Genomic DNA, 25013 nt, shown 5'->3' with positions numbered 1-25013 from the left:
TCAGTCTCCACAAACACTTCAGGTCTTCAGCTATGGGTGATGTGAATTCCTCAGTTCCAGATTTGAACATTAAAAAGTGACATATAAGTGAAATTAAAATGGCAACAAGGAGCACTTCAAGTGTTCGTTTCATACAAACCGTATCCAAAGAATATCTTAAACTGGGGATAACTATTTCTAGATCAATCAATATCTGATTGCTCAATGAAGACTTAATTAACCTTTAATGTCGCAGTTCCCAAACTTAAATCATAATGCAATTTCCTATGCCCTGTGGTCCTCAATTTCCTGCTTTGTTGTTTTAGCTTTCCAATCTAAAAGTGGTATGACTATACTAGAATAGAATGATAAATATTTCTTTGGTTTTGTCCAAGAAAGGAAGAATGAACAAGTATGGTTAGGGACAGCAGAGAGCAGTGGTAAATATAAAAAACAAAGCTAGTAGCTTATATTTGTTAAAAGCTTAGAGTGACGGTTGGGAGAAATTCTGAGCACTCATTGCTTCTAATACATGGGCTTCCAAGATAGTACGTGAACACTGTGCTTCTGGCACTGGTGTCAGTGTTAAAAAGTTATCATCCACCTAACTTTCACATGGCTTTGGTTCCTTGTCTATAAAACAGAGTTTGGAATTCTGTACCAGGGACACCTGCAAGTCCAGTAATTGTTCACTAATTTAAGACCACAGAGAACTGCGAAAACATAAGTGAAATGAAACAAAAAGCATCTTTCAAGGTCAAATCATGATGTGTCATTATCATTTTTTTTTAAAGAGTTAAGATTTCAGGCTGGCTTAAGAACTTCTAGTTAGAATTCTCATATATTCCTAATTGTCTTCTCTTTAATGTATATTAGTGAGTTAGCATTTGTCAATAGGACATCTTAAGGAATAAAACCTCGGTTTTGAAACAGGTGTTGTGGGGGTGTTTGGGTGGCTCAGGTGGTTAAGAGTCCAACTTCGGCTCAGGTCATGATCTCATGGTTTGTGAGTTTGAGCCCTGAGTCGGGCTCTGCACTGACAACGTGGAGCCTGCTTGGGATTCTCTCTCTCTCTCTCTCTCTCTCTCTCTCTGCCCCTCCCCTACTTGTTCTCCCTCTCAAAATAAATAAATGAACTTAAAAAAAAATAAAACTAGTGTTGTGTGTATGGGCAACTTTAGTTAAAATGCCACACCTGACTTCACCTGGACTTAGATCTGAACCTTCTGGTGGCTGGGGTTACCCATGCACATCAAGCAAATACTCCAGAGGTTTGAGTCATCTCAGAATGTCCTCCATTCCCCATTCCAGTACTGACCTATGTCACACTGTAGGAGTGTATTTTTTAAACTGTATAGTTGTCCCTAAGCATCACCAGAGGGTACTTGTTAGAAACTCTCTCCCGAGATTAGGTTGGGGAATTGGTTAGGGCAGGAGTATTGTTTTATTTATTTTTAACGTTTTATGTATTTTTGAGACAGGGAGAGACAGAGCATGAACAGGGGAGGGTTAGAGAGAGGGAGACACAGAATCTGAAACAGGCTCCAGGCTCTGAGCTGTCAGCACAGAGCCCAATGCGGGGCTCAACCCACGGACCGCGAGATCATGACCTGAGCCAAAGTCGGCCGCTTAACCAACTGAGCCACCCAGGCGCCCCAGGACTATTGTTTTAAATGAGCACCCTGGGACAGTGGTTCTGTAGGTGATTCATGAACACACTTGGAGACATGGAGCATCATGCTTACCTAATGCCATTAACCCTTTATTAGATGGAACTTATATTTTTCAAAATTTGTTGGGTTTAGTGTATTTTTCAGGCATCTAAATTAGGCTTACCATTGTATGGTACTAGCCAGAGTTTTTAGATAGTAGATTTATACTTGATTATTTCTAATATTCAAGGAATTATCTTTCACTTCCTAAGATTTCAAGTGTCACAGGATCCAGATGCTTGGCATTAGGCCCTGATTTAGATAGATAAGTCCAAATTCAGGTCAAACTCTCCTTACTTGATATTCCATTGAAGTAAATCTTTTTGGAGAATTGTGTTCTTTCAGAATGATGGTGAGGAAGAGAAAGAGCAGAATGACAGAATCATAACAATATTTCATACACTGGAGATATTTGATTCTTATGACTGCCCCTCTATATGGGGCTTTCAAGTTTTCATGATAGAAGTGTTTGTGAAAGCACTTATTCATTCAACAAATATTTACTAGAGCCAAAATGAGTTTTTTAAGTGCAGTGAGAGGACTGATTAGTCCTTTCCACCTTGCTTAGGAATGAGAAATAAAATACCACCTTAGATAACTCATGGATTCCTTTTATACAGGCCTTTCACTAATTTAAAATAAAGCAATTGTAAATTGTTAGCAAATGCTCTAGAAGAATGGTACTTTCTTTTTTTAATTAAAAAATTTTTTTTGAACATTTATTCATTTTTTGAGAGACAGAAAGATACACAGTGCGAGCGGGGGAAAGACAAGAGAGACAGGGAGACTCAGAATCCGAAGCAGTCTCCAGGCTCTGAGCTATCAGCACAGAGCATGACATGGGGCTCAAACTCATGAACTGCGAGATCATGACCTGAGTTGAAGTCAGACGCTTAACCGACTGGGTCACCCGGGCGCCCCAAAGAATGGTACCTTCTTAACTTCCAAACTCCATAATGCATATGAGTATCTGAGATTTCTGAATAAGAATGATACACATCCAAATGAATAAGAACAGGAGAGTATTTTTAATTAGATTTTTAAAAGTAACTTAACTCTTCAAAGTTGCTACTTTTTCCAGTGGGGATGGGGAAGAACTTTTGCACACAGTTCTGAGCATATCTTTATGGAAAGCTTATCTTCAAATTAAAAAAAAAATGCGTAACTATTGAATTATCTTTTAGATATAATATCCCTGGGAGATGAGAATAGGGTCGAGGATTCATAGCATCAATCATTGTCTTCATTTGACTTCGTTTCCCAGTTTTCACATAAAACATATTTAACAGAATCCAACATTGAAAGAGGATAATATCTGGAATTTTGTTAAGTCAGTACTATATGAACAGAGAAAATGCTTTCTAGTTCTAGTGGAGATCAGTTATTGGTTTTAGACTATGTGTAAACCAAGCCGATAAAGCAAATCCTTAGTTACAATATGGATAATCCCAATGTTGCTCCCCACCATAAATAGCTGAATGTGAAAGCAAAAGTGGATGTGTGGAGATAGGACATATCACATCAGCTTATTTTTCTATACATGTGTGTATGCACATTTACTTATAAAATCTATCCTTGAGGAAGTACAATTTACACACTTATACAGCAGGAATACTGATTCCTACATTTCAGAATTAGAGGGTTGATAAGGTAAACACCGGAGTATAGTTACCAACTTGTGTTTACTGGGTATCCCTTATATTCTAGACAGTAGAATACTGTACTAGTACTGGCTGGTACTGGGGATAAGTACAATAAACCAGAGTCCTGACTTCAAAGCTTTTACCTTATAGTTGAGAAAGATAAACACCCATAAAAAAATGAATGACATAATTTCAGTTAAGTGTTATGAAGAAGATAAAATAGGACAATGTGGGAGGGAGAGGCGTGGAACATTCCAAACAGCATGAGCAGTCAGTACATACACTGAGCTGGAAGGATGGGGGAAGAACAGAAAGAAAGCAGGTGTGGCTAAAGAACAGTGAACCAGGAGTAGGGTGGAGGCAGATTGGAATTTGGCAGGTGTAGGAAGAAAGAGCCCTAGATTATGTAGGACTTTTATTCTACAGGTCATAGGAAACCACTGGACAAAAGTTTTCAGTAGGGGAGTAACACTTTGATTCATGTTCTAGTAAAGTCCCTCTGGGTCTTATACAGAAGATGGTCTATATAGTAGGCAGGATTAGAAGACAACGTGTTGAGTTAGGAAGCTGGTTTGATGGGTTTGACTAGAGCTTTAGCAATAAAGATACTGAAAACTAGTTGGACCAGGGATATCTTTTGGGGATAAAGCCAAAAGTACGTGGATGAAGATTAGATTGGATTAAATGAAGATTGTGAAGGAAAGCAAGAAGTTAAGAATAATGCCTAGGTTTGGGGTTCAAATAATGAAGCAGATGGGGAAGGCTTCAATTGGGAAGAGAATTCTTGGGCAATCTTTTGGTGATGAGATATCAAATGGCTGACTGACTATAATGTATTTAGGGCTCGAGGGAGAGGTCAGGCTACAGGGTATATGATATCTGAAGTCTGGGCTGAGTGACATCACCTAACCAGAAAGTATAGACAGTGAAGAAAAGAGGGCTGAGGGAGAAGCCTTGAATGTTCCAACATTTAGAGGAAGAGAGCCAGAAAAAAGACTATAACCAGGGAGCTTAGGCACATACTAAATTTAGATGAGGAATATCCCTCTTCTATGCACAGCATCACTTTGCTATGTGTCACCATGGTGATACAGACTGGGTATACACTGCCTGCAACTTTTTAATGGGCTCTATAAACAGATTCAATGCCTAAGGTGAAGAAGCATTTTCTAAAGACATTCCAACTTACCTGTTATTAGTTTGATCAAAGTGTCACATGCTTACTTTAGTGAGTCGGTATAATTTATTTTACTGAGTCAGTCTTACAGTACCTTTATAAAGACACTAGCTTTTTTTTTTTTTAACCCCTATTTCCTGTTAGGCAAAAAAAAAAAAAAAAAATCCAAACCACTAAATAATTCTGTTATAGTCTGTTATTACATAGTTTTAGATAATCATGTATTTGCATAATTCTGTCCTTTTTCTTCTGATATTTTCAGCTACTACAGGGCTTGGGAAATTGCCTAAGCATTTGGTCCTGGGAGAGTCCTCAAAATCTAGATTATCTAAGTATGTTCTCTCTGAAGAAGTATTGAAAGTTACCACACACTTACAGCTCTTACACTCCACATTTCCCCCTAAATTTGGGCAAAACTCAGTGTTGACTCACTTCCTTCTGATGATCTCTCATACTGGAGTCAATGGCCGACTGTGGTGCCACTCTGCTACTCCACTTGGACTGGCTGCTTAACTCTTTCTGAGAGCAATAGTGCTGCTGTTCCTCTTAAGAATATCCCAAATTCTGTGTGTGTGTGTGTGTGTGTGTGTGTGTGTGTGTGTGTGTGTGGAGAAAACATTTCTTTTGAGTCAAAAGACTATATTCAAAGCTGACTTTCTACAGGAAAAAACCCCAAAAACTATAATCTAGGTTATATTTCTGATGAAAGTCCAGATGCCTGTTGTTTAAAAAAAAAAAAGAAAAAGAAAAGAATGCCTCCACGTACCATGGTTAATATATTATGAATGATGTACTTTTTATAAGGCATAAGGGTCTAGAATGTGCTTACATTGATTAGATGAAACATGGTAATAGCCAGTCCTGTAAAATACTACATCAGTGTGGAAGGATAGTGGAACTAAAATGAAAGACTCCTAGGGCTCAGACTGGAAAGAGCCCAAAGCCAGGAACAGAAGAGGGGGTGGGGGCAGAGCTATGCAGAACCCAGGAAAGCTAAGTGTGTGGGGAGTCAGGGTGTGGGTGACAGTGGGAGTGGTGGGGACAGTGGGTGGTGGGGGGATAGGGGCAGAGGGAAAGAGTATAGGGAACATAAGATATTGAGTACTAAGAAGAAAATTAACTGTCTGGGAAACAGCACTGGAGAGCCATGAGCCCTGAGCAATCCAATTGTACTACAGGAATGAACTATTTAAACTTAAATTGCTGTAAGTTGAGGCCCATCCTAGAGTAAAAATCAACACCAGCATGACCGGCCTTTGAGGTCCTTTGCAGAAGAACTAGTCTTATGATGACATTCTGCCTTGCTTATTAAAATTAATTTTATTAAACAGTCCTCTCAGGCATCTTTCACATATGCATTTTCTTTTAAAATTATTTCATGTTAGTACAAAAAGCAGCATTAAACACTAGGACAGATGTGTGTGTGTGCATGTGTGTTTTAAAAAACATGGTCTATTCAATTAGTCCAGCCATGATATTAGATGGAAAAAAAAATGTCCTTCCAGGATCCTTATCGTTATTGTGGAGTATGTGTTCTTTGAATTTCTTGCCTTGTTTTTGGGATCACCTTATTATGCAACATCTGCTGTGAATTTCAAATGTGATAAACAGAGTATGAGTGTCGGTGGCAGATGGCTAATGACCAGCAGCGACAGGGCATTCAAGCCTGCCTTGTTTTCTGAGAAGCGATATTTTCATGTTAATTTGCTCTGTGTCCTGCAAAGATGAGACAAATCACCTGCTCATAATTCAGGCAAAGTGGAGACCACCAGGAGCTGAGAGGGGTGATGGCTTGATTCCTTTAGGGGTGAGAGGAGAGAAGGGTCTGGGAGACTTTCCTCATCTGCAGTTGGAGGGGGACCCATCAGTCACTTTGCATTATGTCAGATGGAGAAAGATGAATTGGCCCTGGGCATCCCGTACTGACACCAGAGCCACAGTTTACTGCAAGCAGATATTATTCATGAAAACAGAGATTTCCCAGAGGCACAAAACAGGTGCTATTAAGAGTGCGTGTCAGTCTCTGAAGTCTGGGTTTTGTAAAATAAACCTAATAGTATATTTTATCTCCTAGTGAAAAGATTACAACCAACAGAAATCTGTAAGAAACATTCAATTGAATATAAAATGAAATCTAATTCAAAGAGAAAATGACCCACACAGACACATAAACCTTGAGCTTTTTGGCCTTCTCAAGCCCTATAGAATTCATTTATCATAGAAATACATAAATAAAATATAATTTTTTACTCCAAGATTGAGTCATACAAAGGGGCCATATGGTCTTCAGCTAAAAGAACCCCATTTTATTTTGGAGAGGCAACTGATCTTTTCTGACTAATCTTTCAGTGCCTCGAATTTATACTTGTGAAATTATATTGCCAATTTCATCAGATATGTTACATGCACAGAATGTCCAAACAATGATACTAAGTTCTTAAAGAGTTTATAAGATGTTGAGAAGCCAGGTCATACACGAGGAAATATATTGTACTATTATAGTTAAGCCTATGTACCAAGTTCAGTAAAAGAGGGCATTCCATTTTGTGTGTGTGTGTGTAAAGTATCAATTATTGACTGGTAAATTTAAGCAGCAAACCCAAGAAGACAATACCAAATTTCATATAAAAATAAAGATGGCACTAAATTCCTCCATAATAAAGTAAATCAAAAGGTAACATTCTCAAGTAGAAATAGGAAAACAAAATAAGGCAATGGTTAAGTCTATGAAGCAAAATGTCATTATTTGTTGATTTCTGGGCGCAGCAGTCAGCAGGCTCCTCTATACAAATGTCATTATCAACATGAATGGATGTACCTTAGAAAATCAAGAAGAGATGATAAAGACGTCAAGATGAAATATGCATAGGATGTATGTATGCATTTATTTATTTTTTTTAGAATAAGATACACTTTAAAATGTTGGAAAGAACCACTAATGATTTTATTTTATTCTCATGAGCCTCTCAATGGCAATTTTCAGTTCAGGCCTGTACCCTTCACCTACTTTGCCAAAGTCTCACATGACCACCACACAATAATTGCAGGCTTATCCCAGTGAGTTCACCCAACCACCAACCTTCACAAATACTTAGGACTTCAGGGATGCTTTTCTGGCTTTTATATTTTTTAATAACAAATGGTATTTAAATGCATTTGAAAAATTATCGGGATGCCTGGGTGGCTCCATCGGTTAAGCATCTGACTCCTGATTTCGGCTCAGGTCATGATCTCACAGTTTGTGAGTTTGAACCCCATGTTGGGCTCTGTGCTGACAGCACACAGAGCCTGCTTGGGATTCTGTCTCCTTCTCTCTTCTCTGCTCCTCCCCCACCTTGTGGGCTCTCTCTCTCTCGAAATAAATAATAAAACATAAAAAAGAAAAATTAGGTGATCTAATTAAAGCAGGTCAAATAAGCCCATCATGGGTTCTTTTCTAACAAACATGTTGATAAAAACAGTACTGAACAAAAAGATTTTACCTCTACAATATCTAGTCAAAGACCATGGAGCATTCCAGTTTTAACCAAGTACTGTTTACCTCCTGCAATTTATGTCCTTAGCAGGCACTAGAATATCCTGAACTTGTGAATAACAGGTAAACAGTGCCACAGAAAACACAGTGGGGTAGTTGAGGAAAGTTCCCTTAGCCTAAACGATCTTATGTGAGGTCTTTTCTTGATTTTCTGTTTTATATCTATTTCATGTTAAGATTTTATGCATATTTATAGTTTACAATCTGGCATGTTCTGACACTTGCAAGCCAATGTCAATACTGGTATCTATGATTTTGAAGAAGATTCTAGAAAATATTTTGGTTTCGTAATACACAGAATCAGCTATATACTGTGTTCATTCACAAGTGTGTGTGTGTGTGTGTGTGTGTGTGTTTACTTGAAAACATTCCCTAAACTATTGAAATAACCACAGAAATGGGTATCACATGCTTCTTGGGTGCACTTTATCTCTTCTTTTATAGTATAAGGTCCTTGAGAGTAGCTTCATGCCTAATTCACTTTTGTGTTCCCCAAATGCTAGCACAACTCTGTCCATAAATATTCAATAAATATTTGTAGCAGCATATTCAGAAAAACTCTTATTACAACAAACATTCCACATAAGAATCCAACTGTGTTCCCAATAGATTTTTCAGAACAATAATATTCTCTTGATCTAGTTATCTAGTTATTGAGACTTCCTATAAATAAGCCTAGACAGTAATGAAATATTTCTATTCTCTGGCTGTGCCCTTCCAAAATTCATTTAACCAGAACCCCAACTCAGAACCTCTTACTCAGCAGATGTTTACCCTGCACACCAACTCTTAAAAAGAAGTCAATCACAAAAACAAAAGTACACATCTTTACTAAAAATAATTTTATATCATTTGTATATTTGGCCTAAAATTATACAATTGATAGTTTTGTAACGCTTCTAAGTGATTACTTGTGTTTTAAATAATGGCCTTAAAAGATCACTCACACTCAAATTATTAAAAAAAAATTCTAATAATTGATAAGGAAGAAAAGCAGATTAGCATAGCATAGTTCAGAAAATTTTCAAAAGCTAAAGATGAAGATAAAAAGTCTTTTGACTAGCCTTTAAGTTAGCAAAAATGTTCAATTAACCACTGACATACACATTAACTGACTGCAATATTTCATAACTTACTGTGAAAGCATGGATAGATCATTAACCACAAAACAGTTCAATTTGTCAAAACCTTCTGGTAACAAGCATTATTTCCCTCTCCCCTTCCTGCCTCCCATCTTCCCCCATCAACCTTGGCTCAAATACTCCTCAAACTCCTTTCCTCTCCTCTCCTCACTTTGGTGGCCACCTTTCTGCCTGTTCCTCATCTTACCCTACCTGCCCCTGCACCCCACCCTTAAGAATTCCCTCAGGGGTGCCCTCCAGGTCAGTGGGTTAAGCATCTGACTGCAGCTCAGGTCATGATCTCACAGTTGATGAGTTCGAGCCCCAGCACTGCTGTCAGCACAGAGCCCACTTCAGATTCTCTGTCCTCCTCTCTCTCTGCCCCTCCCCCACCTGCTCTCTCTCAAAAATAAATAAACATTAAAAAAATAATAATAATTCCCCCTAACCCACTTTGTTTCTACTCCTACCTGATCAAACCATAGTTTAGCGCATCAGTCTGGTTTATCAACCACTTTAACTACATGATACTTTAGCAAACAATTCCACTTAGTACCCTCTAATGCCAGGAGGATTTAATGTGAAACTCAAATTACCTATGCAGGTGGTAATGTATGATATGATATATACATATATGGTTATCTTGTTTTGCTGCTTAAAAAAATTGACTCCCCCTTCAAACTAATTTTGAACTTAGAACTAACTGCATCAGAAGAAGCTGATGGTTATTTTGACAGTATAAGTTTAAGCTGTTGGAAGTCACTTAAAAATAATTTTGAAATAATCACATCTAAAGAAAGGTTGTCAATGTGTCTTATTTATTGAGTACTTATGTGTATAAATCATTGTGTAGGGACTGTCAGGATACAAAGATGAATGAATAGTTAAAATATGGATACAAATACAATTAAAGGTAGAAAATCTAACAAAGAAGAGGAGATGTGTAGAACTAGTGCTGTTTGACAAATAAGGTTATATCCACCTGTGAAAGTTGGTCAAACACTATCTGGGGTGAGCCAGATACTTAAGCAGATGGTTATTGATGGGGAGTAAAGAAATGGCACTGAGCAGGAGGACCACACAGGTAGGAAATGATGAACCACACTAAGAGTCTATTTTGGCAGACCATATCATCCATGAAAAGGGGCTACGCCCTGCATGCTAAACATGGGGTTTTAGACAAACTTACAAAGGAGAGAACTGAAGCCACAAAACTGGAATAGAAGTCCAGAGGAAAGAGGGATGCATGTATGGAGGAGAAGAGGACCAAGAACAGATAAGTAGGGACACCTGCATTTAAAGGGCCTTTAAGCCCTTGAAACTGCTCAGGAAGAAATGAGAGCACTACTGAGCATTATATTCTTTTATGAAAGGCAGCTGGGAACATAAACTCTTTATCAATCTAAAACCAAAGAAATAAATCATTCAATATGTCAAAGTTCTAAATGTGTCAGTATCTGACAATACCAACTGGCTATTACTGAAACACAAGAGAAACTATTTCCAGCTATTCCCTGCTATCTAAAACAATGCTGAATTCCAGAATTCATTTCTCAACAATGAATGATTAGGTAAAGAGTCTGTTTAGTGAAGTCACCTAACTCACATAAACAGAAGGGTCTTTCATGAAGACCTGCACACGATGTGCATAGATCAAAAAGATCTACTGGAAAGTTCCATTAGGCAGAACAGAAGTATGACCAACAAAACTTTCTAAGTAGGTTTTTCCATTAGACTTAAAGGAAGAAAGAACGTCTGGTCAATACAGCACATGTAGCCTGCTGACCTGTAAGGAGTCTTAAATCATTCCTAAATCCCAAGGGTTTAGGACAGTACTTGGCACTTAGGCTTCCTATAAACGTTTTATAAATGAGAAAGAAAAATGGAGAAAGGAGGGCCTAAAAGCCAGTATTTCAGATTTACATAGTATAAGTTACATCCTGGAGTCAGTATACAATTATAATATGCAATGTGCTCATGTGTGAAGTTTCAAATTACATTCCTCAGAGTCGGTGAATCATCAGAAAAAGACTGAGCTACATTTACAACACTATACCTTCTAAGGTTATGGCCAGATAATGTATATTTAAATATTTTTCAATAATTTTAATATGTATGAAAACTAAAACAGTTTTTTCACTGAACCCTAAAAACAATGAATTAGAATATATCTCATTATATGAACATCCTGGTTGATATATTTAACTATATATTGAGTTCCAAAAGCTCTAATTCTGGCAATTTTTTTTTAACGTTTATTTATTTTTGAGACAGAGAGAGACAGAGCATGAACAGGGGAGGGGCAGAGAGAGAGGGAGACATAGAATCTGAAACAGGCTCCAGGCTCTGAGCTGTCAGCACAGAGCCCCGACGTGGGGCTCGAACTCACAGACCATGAGATCATGACCTGAGCCGAAGTCGGACGCTTAACCGACCAAGCCACCCAGGCGCCCCTGGCATTTTTTTAAAGTAAGCTTAACGCTCAATGTGGGCTTTGAACTCACTACTCCAAGATCAAGAGTCATATTCTCTACTGACTGAGCCAGTTGGGTGCCCTCCTGGCAATTTTCATATGGAAGGAATATGACTGCTTAATAGGCTATAATAGTGTGACTATTTAATCAAACAGACAGATGATTCTTGGTACCTTTATGGTTTCAGTGGGCACTCCAGGCTCCGGGACTTTATCCAAATAAGTGGTCAGGTCTTGATCAACATGTTCAAACACTAATGTTAGTTTGGTTTCTCTGTCTGTTCGTGACACTGTGCATACATCAAACAACCTAAAAGAAAAAAGAAAGATATTAAGTAGGTAGCAATAAGCAAAGAAGTAACATATTCTGCAACTCAATCACACAACAGGTTTAAAAAAAAAGGCGCTGGGGCGCGGCCCCCCCCGGCGTTTATCATTCCTTCAAATAATATGTAAGGATGCCTAATGGGATCTGATACTTTAATTGCAATATGAAATTTAGGAGAGAAACACTTCATTAAGTGATGACAAAATCCACAGCGGCAAAGAGAAAACAACATGACTAGAGCATAGGAATGTCTGCCTGGAGAGTTTCCTTAGTTAAGACCTTACGTAGTACTTGCCAATAGAGATAGTTTAAAAAACTGCAGCCTAGGAAAAATATGGTTCTTCTTAGCTCACAGTTCAAGAATTATTAAAGAGACAGATTAAGTATTCTTTGGAGATGTTGCACTCTGCGATGAAGATTTTCCTGGAATTTAAGGTGTTATAATCATGCCTGTGAAAATAAGGATGATGAAATATGGTTTATTTCTAAGAGAGCCTTCTCATCCTGGGGAATCAAATCATTTCCCTGGAAAGGGCATAAATCCTTGGTTTAAAAATTTCAAATATCACACTAATCAAAACTGAAATTTTAACTTTTTCTTTTTTTTGGAGAGAGGAGGTATTTTAAACAGCATTAGTAAACTACATCATCATTAAATGATACAGATGAACAAACATTATAATGAAGTCTGGATGGGCAAATCCGCTATCTTCCATAAAATTCTACAACTAATTTAAAATTTAAGTTTTAAAAGCAAAGCCTTTGGTAGTCAAAAGCATTTTTAAGCTCAGGGACAAATTTTTCTTTACTTTCAACCACACATAACACACTATCCGACAGATGAGCTGCTCACCACATGCTTGAATAATTAAACAAACCACCTGTAAACAAGCTGTAAATTTGACAAGAATGTAATATAAATACTAAGAAAAGGCTAACAAAATGCTATACATAGTCTTCTCACTTTTAAAGACGGAATAAACACGCCCTTCAAAGAAACTAACTATAAATGTGCATATAACCCATTACTAAAATGCCGGGTTGACTCTCAATTATCTACTTTGCATCCTACCTCTTGAATTTTTAATGCATGCCACCCTACTGCATTTCTGGGCTGAACAGGTCCTTCGCAATATTTGGTACTTCTCTGTGAATCTAAACTAAACTTTAAAATAAACTAAAGAACACTATAATGAAGTTAAATCTGGTGGGATGAACACAACCATCACCAACCACACTTATTTCACAGCCAGATCTGCACTACTTTTTAATTATACGCAATTTGGGATGAGTTCTACAACTCCATTAAAATCAGTTAAGATCAACTGAATTTCTTCTCACATTTATCTACTTTTAAGTATTCTGATTTCTAAGTTTTAGTCACCTACTTCTACACGTGATTTTTTGTTTTCTTGAAATTCTAAAGTCTTCTTAAAGTCACTGATGTGACTTATTCTAAAAAATTATTCTGATAAAGTAAAAACTCCTAATAAATTTATTAAAGATAAGGCCATTAATCATATGAGTGCCATACTATGACCAATATACTTGCTATCATGCATGAATCCGACACCTGGGAAGTTTATCAAAACAACCCTTTCCGTTTGGTAATGTGAGGCAACTACCATTTATTCATAGGTTCCTTTGAACCATCTTCTCTCCATTAATCCCACATACTTTTCCAGCTTTACTTTTTCCTTCCTTTTGAAGAAGAAAAAGAAGCTTCTTTCCATATGTTTTCTATTTTTTTCTTTTTTAAAAAAATGCTTATTTATTTTGAGAGAGAGAGAGAGAGAATGAGCTCCTGACAGGGGGGGGAGGGGGGAGAGGGAGGTGGTGGCGCAAAGAGAGTCCCAAGCAGGCTCAGCCCTGTCAGTGCAGAGCCCAATTTGGGGCTCAATCTCATGAACTGTAGATCATGACTTGAGCTAAGATCAAGAGTCGGACGCTCAACTGACTGAGCCACCCAGGCACCCCTGCTTCTATTTTTGTAATACAATAAAACCACAATGATGTACTAAATTCAAACACAAACATGGGAACTGCACCACTATAGCTGTGCTCCTTAAACATCACTTTAAAAATGCTTTCCACTATAATGAATACATTTCCTTCATGAAAAAAAAAAATACATTGCTTATCACTGCCTCAGGTCAACACTGATCTTAGTAAGTCCAGTTCTTACTGTGCTTATAATCTGTAATTGACAGGGACATAACTGGAGAATAAAACGATCATAAAACACTGCTGAACCAAAGATCACCCGCTTCCAAACCGTTGTTAGTTACCTAACAGCCGCGGCAGTATGTTATGTTGCTTCATTTTACTGAAACCATGTTTTCAAACACTCTTCGTATGACACAATTCAAGAATAACATCTAACCCACCCAACTTATTTTCCTCAATGTTGTATCACTCTCTTCAAGATACAAAGACTCACTGATGGCACCTGCAGTGATTGGGACTCCACATGTGAGAGCTAGGCTAAGGTGAAATCATGGAAGCCACTGCCAACTGCTGTAAATCATAAGCCATGGAGAAAAGGCACTAATTTTAATTGGCAATTGCTAAAATGTGGAATGTTAAAGAGACACATGTGACACTGCATAGTGTTTACCATTCTTGTATAAATTTTAATGTATCTTCTTAATGTATTCTCGACTAGGTAAAGAATGGTGTTAGGTAAGAAGGCTCATGCTGGTTCAAGGAGATAATTCTTTTTATTTCTTAAGGTGCTATTATTTTTTGGGTGGGGGCACTTTCTGAAATCAACTTTTAGAACCTTATTTTATAAGTGGAGATCGCATTTTTCATTTTGTACTAACATTTCTTCCCTAGAGTTAGTTTCTTTCTTTCTTTCTTTCTTTCTTTCTTTCTTTCTTTCTTTCTTTCTTTCTTTCTTTCTTTCTTTTCTTTCTTTCTCCTTCCTTCTTTCCTTCCTTCCTTCCTTCCTTCCTTCCTTCCTTCCTTCCTTCCTTCCTCCTTTCTTTCTTTTTCTCTCTCTCTCTCCCTCTCTCTCTTTCTTTCTTTAGAGGGCAGGGTAGAGGGGCAGAGGGAGAGAGAGAATTCCAAGTAGGCTCCATGATCAGCACAGAGCCCAATGTGGAGCTTGATGCCACAACCCTGGGATCGTGACCTGAGCAGAACACTCAGGGGTGCCCGGGTGGCTCAGTCTGTTGTATCCCACTCTTGACTTCGGCTCAGGTCATGACCTTACGGTTTGAGTTTGAGCACAGGATCAGGCTCTGTGCTTATAGTGTGGAACCTGCTTGGGATTTTCTCTCTCCTCTCTCTGCACCTCTCTCTCAAAATAAATACATTTAAAATAAAAAAAGAAAAGAGTCAGAAGCATTCAACCAACTGAGCCACCTAGGCACCCCTTCTCTAGAGATACAATTCAGACATTTGTATCTTCAAAGCAAAAAATCATCAAAATACAAGATTAGCATAGCACGTTAACATCCTACTGATAATGGTTACATATGCATATTTTTTATTGGTTTCCAAACCACGGGGAATTTATGTAACCAAGGCCCTCCAAGCTTTTATTATTTGTATGCAACTTCAGAGACAACCAGTTTATCAATTTATAATGTAATGGTCATGATCAGGGTAAATGACACCCTTCCAGTGAATAAATATATGCCAGTCATTGCTGGGGAAATTTAGGTCTCTTTTATGCCCCAAATACAACTATCTAATTATCTAGAGAATCAAATTAAAATGCAGTATTCAGAAGGTAGCCCATATAATGGGTATAATCTAGATGATCTTAGCCTAAATTTATTCTTTGTGCTTCAATAAAGTACAGTGACTCCAGATATATTTTTCCACAGATGCAATTATTTCTTTTCCTTGGTCAGTGCAGAAATAGAATAATTTGTACTTTGGAAAGTACTTTTATCTGTTTACCCATGAAGAAAGCTTCCTTTTATTTGCCTTTGTCTTGTTTTGAATATATAATTCACGGTTTACAAAATTTTCTAATGGCTACATTTCAGCTTATATTTCATCAGGTAACATTTGAGAGGATATTTTTATTTTGCAGGTTAGTACTATAAATTTTCACTGTTGGCCAAGTCAATGGTAGTGGATAGTTTTCTTATAGAGCATGATTCTAAATACAATGAGTAGATGCCTGCTAGCTCTAATCAACAGGTTGTACCTCCTGTCCTTTCCCCCTATATTTGAGAACCACATACTACTTACTGTCCATGGCCTCAGGAAACAGACCACGCAGAATTACTGGAAAGAAAAGAAATATAGCATCAAATTGGTCCTTACTTCCCACCCCTCCCAAGAGGCCAAAACATTTCAGTGGCTAAGTTTTCATGTTTTTCTTAACTAGAATGAAACATGGGTTTTAGGAGAGTAACTAATTTAGTCGAAGGGAGAAAGTGACAAAAGTTACTGATTTAGTTGAAAGGAGAAAGCAACAAGTAACATAGTATCTTCAAAAAGTATAACAATTTTGTAAAGAGTATGTATTAATGTTGCATAGGCTTAAACTCAGGAAAAACACAGGTCAGTCCATTATCTACAAATTCTTCATCTTGGCCAAGAGGTCTTCCGAGCTTTCACCAGAATCTCCACAGTCACCTCAGGTACAGAATCTCCTTACTTTTCGGGAATTGTATATGCCACTGTAATTCCTTCAGGTAAGTCAGGAACTGGGCCTGAAGAATTTCCTCTTCTGAAACCTCAGATACCAACTCAATACCTCACTCACTGTCTTCATGTATTGTCTCTTCCTCTTCTTGAACAACCTCCTGTTTGGGCAGTGCTGCTACCCTTTTCTTTTATCCTCCTGCTGCTTTCAGCAATTTCTTCTTTTTGAAAAATACTTTTAAAATGTATTTTATGTATGTATGTATGTATGTATGTATGTATGTATGTATGTATGTATTTATGAGAGAGACAGAGAGAGCATGAGTGAGCAAGGGGCAGAGAGAGAGAGAGTGGGAGAGAAAGAGTCCCACCAGGTGCAGACAGAGAGAGAGAGAGAGAGGGAGAGTGCAGAGCCTGGATTGGGGCTCCAGCTCACCTGAAGTGGGGCTTGAGCTCACAAACCGTGAGATCATGACCTGAGCCAAAGTCGGATGCTTAACCGATTGAGCCACCCAAGCGCCCCGAGGATTTTCACTTTTAGGAAAAAAGGAGAAAAGTGAAAATAGCATTCAATATTTGTTTTGTAGTGAGCCTTTACAGAGACAGCATGCACCCCAAACAGTGAGAGGTGGCACCCCCAACCTCTGTCCTCACAACTATACTCAGCCTCTAGGCATCAAGCCACCATAGCTTTGAATTGTTTCTGAGAGCATCTGTGCTTTTTCTCGATTTATTCTGTGCACCCATGAGCAAGATGTGTCCCATAGTATCAGAAAAGCCGAGGAGAGGTTATTTTTTGGGTCTGGGAACACAAAAAATTTTCCATATAAATTAATGGTAATTGCTTCTTCACTTTACACCACTTCAGCCTACAGAAGGTTTCATAGGAACAGTCTACTTCCAAATAGCAGGAAAAGCCTGTATTCATCTTAGGAATTTTAGAACATGATATTTATGATGCTTTTTTGTCTACAATGACTCCCTCTGGAATTACCCCAAATCAAATAAATAATAGTCACTGTGGTGGGCAATAAAGAGAACATAGATGTTTTAATATAACAAATAAGTCTCACATAAAGCAACTGAGCTAAACAAGAACTGAAATCCCTGGTATTTGGCAGGAGGTTAACAATCTGTAATATATTTATATAAATCAATGAGGAATGTGGCCGGGCTGCCTATAACCCCTACACTTGCAAAACAAAAGAGCCAGACAGGTCTGAACATTTGAACATAAACACTGGAAAATAACTTCAACTGTATGATTTCTTGTGTTGACCAACATCTTAAGACTTTCTAGAACTTCTTTTTTTTTTTTTTTGCTATTCAGTAAACTGACAAAAATACCATTTCAACTATTACATGCTGTAGTTCCATAAGAGAAATATATTCACACTGTGCTGAATATGAGCAAAATAGCTCAGATGACTTTTAGAGGAAATGAAAACTACCATTCAATATGTATCCATTAGAGCTGTGCTTAATGTGATCCAAGCGAATATTCAAAAAGTAGAAGTGAAAAGTGGTTCTCGGCATTTACTAAATTTTTGAATCCAGTTTAGCTATGCAAAAGGCAATCCAAAAAAGGCAGATAGGTCATTACCATTTCACAATTAAGTCAGCCAAAGCCCCTAACTATCCCATAAAGCAAGTTCTCTCCCAGTCTCTATTGTCCTGACCCCTCAGCTGCAGGGCAGAGAGCAAGCACTGTGGTCCCAGCACAGCTCTCAGCCTTCCAGCTGTCCTAGTGATGTAATTATCTCATAACAAAATATCTCCGTGAATTAACTCTGCATCCTACCCATTGTAATTCTTAATGACTGCTTCCTGTTCATGTTTTCCATTTAACTTGCTATTCTGGATCTACTGCATAGGCAAGTTGCCTTCATCTAATGGATGGGATTACATCCAATAGGTTTGGGATTTCCAAAGATTACAATTTACAAAGGTCTCCCAAACAACATGCTTTGTAAACACAAACCCTGCCTTTCTGTTGTGGTTATAATAAAAGGGAAATCTGCATTATTTGCTGTGATTAAACTTTGACCTGTCACAGGAAGTTCTAGGAGGATTTTTTTTTTCCTGTCACTTTTTTTTTTTCATACTCTTGAATGTTTGGACATCAAATAGTTCAAGAGCTGAGAGATGTCTGGCACAGCTGCCTAAGGGCCCTAAACAAAATTTTTTTGAACTACAGCCAGTCTTTGGAATTGAGAAGTATTCTTTTTTATCTCCTTTTCTCTATTGTCCATGAAGCACACTCTGTGCCTATAGCTTCTTGCATGGACCCAATTTATGTTCACGCATCCCACTTGCCCTACACTACTGGATCCTTGCCAGGGTGTTCTCCTTTTGCTCATTAAATATGGACTGCGTGTGCACTTGTTCTAAACCAACACTGAATGGTGTAACTCCAGAGGTATTTGCCACCAATCATAATCAGCATGCTTCCAGAAGGAGCTTGCCATTTCAGCAGCATCCATAAACATTTATGAGTACCTACCACGTGCAGGTGCGGTACCAAGTTTTAGAGACTACAAAACATCTAAGATAGGTACTGTCTGTAAGAGCCTTACTATGTAGCCAGGGGAGAGAAGACTGACATATAAAATCATAAGTAATGACGTATGGCTGTGTATTAATTCCAAATAAATTCTATAAATATAACATGAAACTTTATATATCACATCAAAGCAAATTCTTTCTACGTGCTATTACAGTAGACATCTGTGATGTCTGCCTTTCCAACACCTATTATCTCTTCTATAAACCATATCCTCATTTTTTTGAGGAACCACTCCTACTCAGGAAATATGGCTTTGGGGGGATGAGTGCAGCATGGCATGTAAACCTACCCTGGACAAAGAGAGTGATAATGATTGATTCAGGGATGGACAGGACCGTGTGAATCAGTCCCAGGATTTTAACTGTAACTTCTGGGAGGGTAGAACTCTCTTTATCTGAGATTACCAAACCAGCAACATATAAGCCCGCAGCTGCCAATGGCTGTCATTGCCACCACTTTAGTGAGCATACCATAGGATGCAGCCAGCAGGGAAAAGAGCCAGAGCAGAGAAATGACAGGCAAGAGACTTTGGTTAAGTACCGGCCCTACCTGTGCCTGATATACCCTTGGATTTATTAGTTATGTTAGTAACATTGGGTTGGGCTTTTATTACTAGCAAAAACAAAGAAACAAAAAAACAACAACAGAAAACAAAAACAGCCTTAAGACATTTATACATATCTTAGAAGGGTTAAATGAATCTGAAACATCAACATCTGACCTCAAATATGTCTTATATATTGGACAAAATGAATTAAGGTCAAGCATGTAAACAATAGTAGTTTCCTCTAGGTGACTGCACCAGTCCTGACTTGCTGGGAGAAAATTTACCTTAAATGGTCCCTCCATGAGCATGTCCACTGGGCTGCACTGGGCAGCCCCAGAACAGACTAGTTCATCTCTCCCAAGGAACCAAGGACTTCCTTTCAGGATTCCCATTTGAGGCTCCTGGTCTGACTACAGAAACATTTTGTGGAGAAAAAGCAGAGAAAGGCAGAAGACACAGGGATAAGTTCATCACAAATAGGAATATGTAACCTAGAACAGGAAAGGACTCAGTGGGGTAAGAGGAAATGAGGAGGCAAGGAGAAGTATTTAAAAATAACACAAAGTTTAATTTAAAGGCTGAATCCAATGCTCAGAGATATGTTCTCCTGGAACCCTCAATTAAGCAACCCCACCACCTATTGCTGAAAAGGGGACATGCACAGTAAAGTGGACCCTTGCACAATGCAGAGTTTTTAGGGGTGCTGACCTCCCTGCAGTCAAAAATCCATGTGTAACTTTTGATTCCCCCAAAACTTAACTTCCAATAGTCTACTGTTCACAGAGGCCTCACTGAGAACACAAACAGCTGATTAACACATATTTTCTGTTATATGTATTACATACTGCATTTTTAAAATAAAGTAAGCTAAAGAAAATGTAATTTAAAAAATCATAAGGAAGAGAAGATACATTTACAGTACTATATCAGAAAAAAAAACCCCTGCATACAAGTAGGTGTGCGTATTCAAACCCGTGTTATTCAAGGGTCAACTAAAATGTCAAATTGTAATTCTAAAGCAGGGAAATCTCTTTGTGTTCATGTTGTTAAGTTTAAAGCTACCATAACCTGACAAGTGAATGCAAAGTCAACCTCTTTTATTTATGAAATCACTTGATTCTTTACAGCATAAACTGTGTTCATAAGAAAGTTTTGTGGTTCATCATCTTCCTGTTCATCCTCAGAGTTTCTACTAATCTGGTTTCAGCGTCTATCTATATATGTGTGGCCATCTGGATCTATGAGTTAATATCTTTGCATGCATTAATCAGAAAATGTTTTACAAGCTAAATGGGAATCCCCCAAATTGGGCAAGTTTACAAGATATGACTTGCACTACAGTAAATATTTAAAACAGAGCAAACAGTAAAACCTGTATATATGGAAACACACTACTACCATATGATAGCACATGACAGCACAAAATTGGTATACTATTAGCTAGGCCCCAAATAAGCTTTCTGGATGTCCTAATGGGAATATGGGGTGCCTGTATACTACTGTGTTCATATTCAAGATGAATTCCTGAAATGGACATTAAACAATAGAATTTAAACTTCTTTCACAGTCAGTCCTACAGCAAGCACTTCTTACCCAACTGTTCTTTAAACTGTTAATGCATTTTGTCTCAATGAAAGGCAGAGAGAATGAGGTAGCAGCATCACTCTGTTATGCCAACTATATGCTATTATGGGAAAAAAGAAACGCTACTTTAGCGCTAAAACAAATGAGGAAATCATAAAAACATATCTGTTCTCTTAGAGGGCAGAGAATGTTAGCAGAGGCAAATATTCGATAAGTGTATTTTAAGTCACCATGCGAGTCAATCTACCCAGAATCAAGAGAGAGAAAACAGGGGTAGCTAGACAATACTGAGCTGATACTTCTGCTGAGTCCAGTTCCAATACAAAATAGTTGTTTTGTGGGGCGCCTGGGTGGCGCAGTCAGTTAAGCGTCCGACTTCAGCCAGGTCACGATCTCGCGGTCCGTGAGTTCGAGCCCCGCGTCGGGCTCTGGGCTGATGGCTCAGAGCCTGGAGCCTGTTTCCGATTCTGTGTCTCCCTCTCTCTCTGCCCCTCCCCCGTTCATGCTCTGTCTCTCTCTGTCCCAAAAATAAATAAACGTTGAAAAAAAAAAAATTAAAAAAAAAAAAAAGAAAAAAAAATAGTTGTTTTGTAAGTTCAAAAAACCATAAAGTCAACTCCATAGAAAGAAGAAACCTGCAAATTGAGAAAATCAGGGACTACTACATATTGATTAGAATAAATCCCATTCAGCAACCCCAGCTATAGCACAGGAATGAGATCCTACACTTTTACCTGTTGAGGTCTCCCCCAAGACTCAATTACCTCACTTTTAGCCTTTTTCTTACGTACCACCTGGCTTCAATCAGCCACCTGACATACATACATAGATATGCTGGTCAAAATAAGGGCCTGACAAGAGAGAAAGGATTAAGAGACCTCAAAAACTGTGGCATTTGGTGTGAAGGTGGGGTTCAGGGGCCCCCAAGTCTTAAACCCTACTGGGAGGTCAGAGGTTGCAGACTACAAACTAAAAACAGGCTTAAACTGTGTGCCTCTCCACACTTGTGTTTATCCTGTTCTTTTAATTCTCCACGACACCCAGAATGGTACCCAATACCGCATCTAACACACAGCAGGTGTTTAATAATGTTTACTGAATGAACTAAAGTTTTCAGAATTGTAACTCAGGGAAAAGTCAGCAGTAAAAGAAAAGAGGGGATCCTCAGAGACATCACTAGGAAATAAAGCATGGCACTCTGAGTAAGCCACATCTTGTAACTGGTGGTAAATGAGGACACACACTAATAAGTTGCATTTATTCCTTAACACTGTTAGTTTGCTCCCTATCTACTGTGTAATTCTACGTATTTAGAATTCTTTAGTCTTCACAACAACTCTATGAAATGGTGCTCATTTTATGAATAAAGAAACAGATGTATATAAACAAATGTTCACGGCAGCATCATCCATAATAGCTAAAGTAGAAACAACGGAAGTGTCCATCAACTAATGAATGGATAAACAGAATGTGGTATATCCATGTAATGGAATATTATTTGATAATAAAAAGGAATGAAGTAGAGATACATGGTGTGATATGGATAAATCTTGAGTAGGCAGATCCATAGGGACAGCAAGTAGATTAGTGGCTGCCTGGGGTTGGAAGTTGGTAGGGCAGGGAGAGGTGGAAAGGAATAGAAAATGACCACTAATGGGTACTGGGTTTCTTTTTAAGGTGATAAAATGGTCTAAAATTAGATCATGGTGATGGTTGCACAACTCAGTAAATACACTAAAAACCACCGAATTGTTTATACAGATAAATTTGATGGTATGTAAAGTATATCTCAATAAAATTGCTTAAAAACAAAAGGAGAAAAGAAATAGCCAGAGAGAGGTTTAGTACTTTGCCTAAAGCACACTACAGTAAGTGGTGGAGACAGGATCCGAAGTCAGGCTATCTGCTTCCAGAGTCTGGTTTCCTAACCAATCCTGCCTCTGTATGTAGGGCAGCATTTGGGTCAGAGACCTCTCCACGGCAAAGGAGACACACTGGCTGGCAGGAGCTGTGGTAATGCCAATCCACAAATGTCTCTGGTAAACTTGGATATAGCAGTATATGCTTTACATGCTGGGCTGAAAAAAAAATGTTCAGAAAATTCACAGAAAAAATAAAGCTGAAGACTACTGATCCTCCCTAGGCCCCCTTACGTCTTCCCCTTAACTAGTTAGAAAAATGACACACTTCAGTTCACCCCACAGGGCTTGAAAAAGATATTCTGATCTCAAAAATGTAAGAGTTAAATGATATTTTTGAAAGCAAAGTCAACAGCTCTGGCTTGAGTCAGAAAGAGTGCTGGATTCTGGAAAACTTTCAACATTCAGTTCTGTCTCCATTTCTGACCTGTAAAAGCCCTGTTCTCCAGCTTTGGGCCTCTCTTGAGGAAAAACGACGAATCAGCCAAAACTAGGCAGCTGTCTGTGCTGAAGACTGTCTGCTGGGTCTTAGAAGAAAACTAACCAAACTTTACCTACACCGTAAGCCAAAAATCTTTCATAATCACATCCTTATGAGGTGAGTAAATTTATCCCAGCACTAATTCAGGTACTTAGGATTAGGTTCTTATCTAATAAAACAACTACTGAAGCTAGTTCCTTTTAAGGAAACATAAATGACTGTAAACATATGAGAAAATGTTAAACTATGGTAATAACTTAAAGAAACATAAATGAAAACATTAGCGATATACTGTTTAAGCCCCTCAAATTGGGTAACACATTTTTATAAGATAAAATGGCATAGTGTCTGTGAGTGTTTGTGAAATGGACCCACATCACTGTGGGAGTACAAATTGGTAAAACAAACAAACAAATAAAAAAAAAAAACCTTTCTGGAGAGACAGATACACAAATTGATAGAGGATTCAAATTCATATTTATTGAACATGGAAAGGCATTCATAATATATTATTAAAAGAAAATGCAGGTTTCAAAAGGGTATGTACAGCATGATTCCATATATATAAACAAAATGGTATAAAGATAAACCAAGAATGGCACCTGGGAGGCTCAGTCGGTTAAGCATCTAACTCTTGATTTTGGCTCAGGTCATGATCTCCTGGTTCGTGAGTTTAAGCCTCACATCCGGCTCCGTAATGACAGTGCGGAGCCTGCTTGGGATTCCCTCTCTCTCAATCTCTCAAAATAAAATAAAATAAAAAAGATGAATCAAGATGCTAACAGTGTTATCTCTTGGTGATAAGATTACAGAATTGCTTTTTCTGTTATTTGCCTACCTAGACTTTCTATAATGAGAACTTAAACAGTTTTTAATAAGAAAAAAAAAATCCCCATTTCAAAAACAAGAATTATAAAAGCTTCTTTTCTCATTTAAGTTTTCTTCCTTCCATCACTCATATACTTTTCTTCAATCTGCTCCTGAGTTACTGAGAAAATCCCAATCCTCAAACCTGAAACCGCAGTTTTAAAAATTAAGTATGTTAACAACTTACAGTCTTAAATTTGTTCTAGGAAAAAAAATGTGTATGCATTACTGCTTCACTGAAGGTATGTGATTTTAATCTTTCTCCAATATGGAGTAACTCCGTAAAGAATGTGGGAAAATAAAATTACCTTTCTGATGCCTGGCTAATTGTCAGGTCAAAAATAACAGAATTACCATGAAATATAAGAGAAACAATGACAGCTCACGAATTCTTCAAGTTACTTTAATGTTTGCCATACAAGACAAGGTAGAATTATGGAATTTTGAAAGTATGGGAAGCTTTAGAGATTATC

The 25013-nt window shown here is 38.0% G+C and overlaps 1 protein-coding gene across 1 annotated transcript in view; it reads right to left on the bottom strand.

Annotated features, from left to right (window-relative positions):
- CDK6 (cyclin dependent kinase 6) overlaps nucleotides 1-25013 on the bottom strand; it is a 251021-nt gene that overhangs the window by 171600 nt on the left and 54408 nt on the right. Inside the window, exon 2 of the mRNA XM_040472681.1 lies at nucleotides 11815-11950. Coding sequence (XP_040328615.1) covers nucleotides 11815-11950 — 136 coding nt within the window. The remainder of the gene's footprint in view (nucleotides 1-11814; nucleotides 11951-25013) is intronic.

Source organism: Herpailurus yagouaroundi, unplaced genomic scaffold (assembly GCF_014898765.1).
Source record: "Herpailurus yagouaroundi ecotype Mexico unplaced genomic scaffold, PumYag 100, whole genome shotgun sequence".
Lineage (NCBI taxonomy): Eukaryota > Metazoa > Chordata > Mammalia > Carnivora > Felidae > Herpailurus > Herpailurus yagouaroundi.
This window is presented reverse-complemented; position numbering and strand designations above follow the sequence as displayed.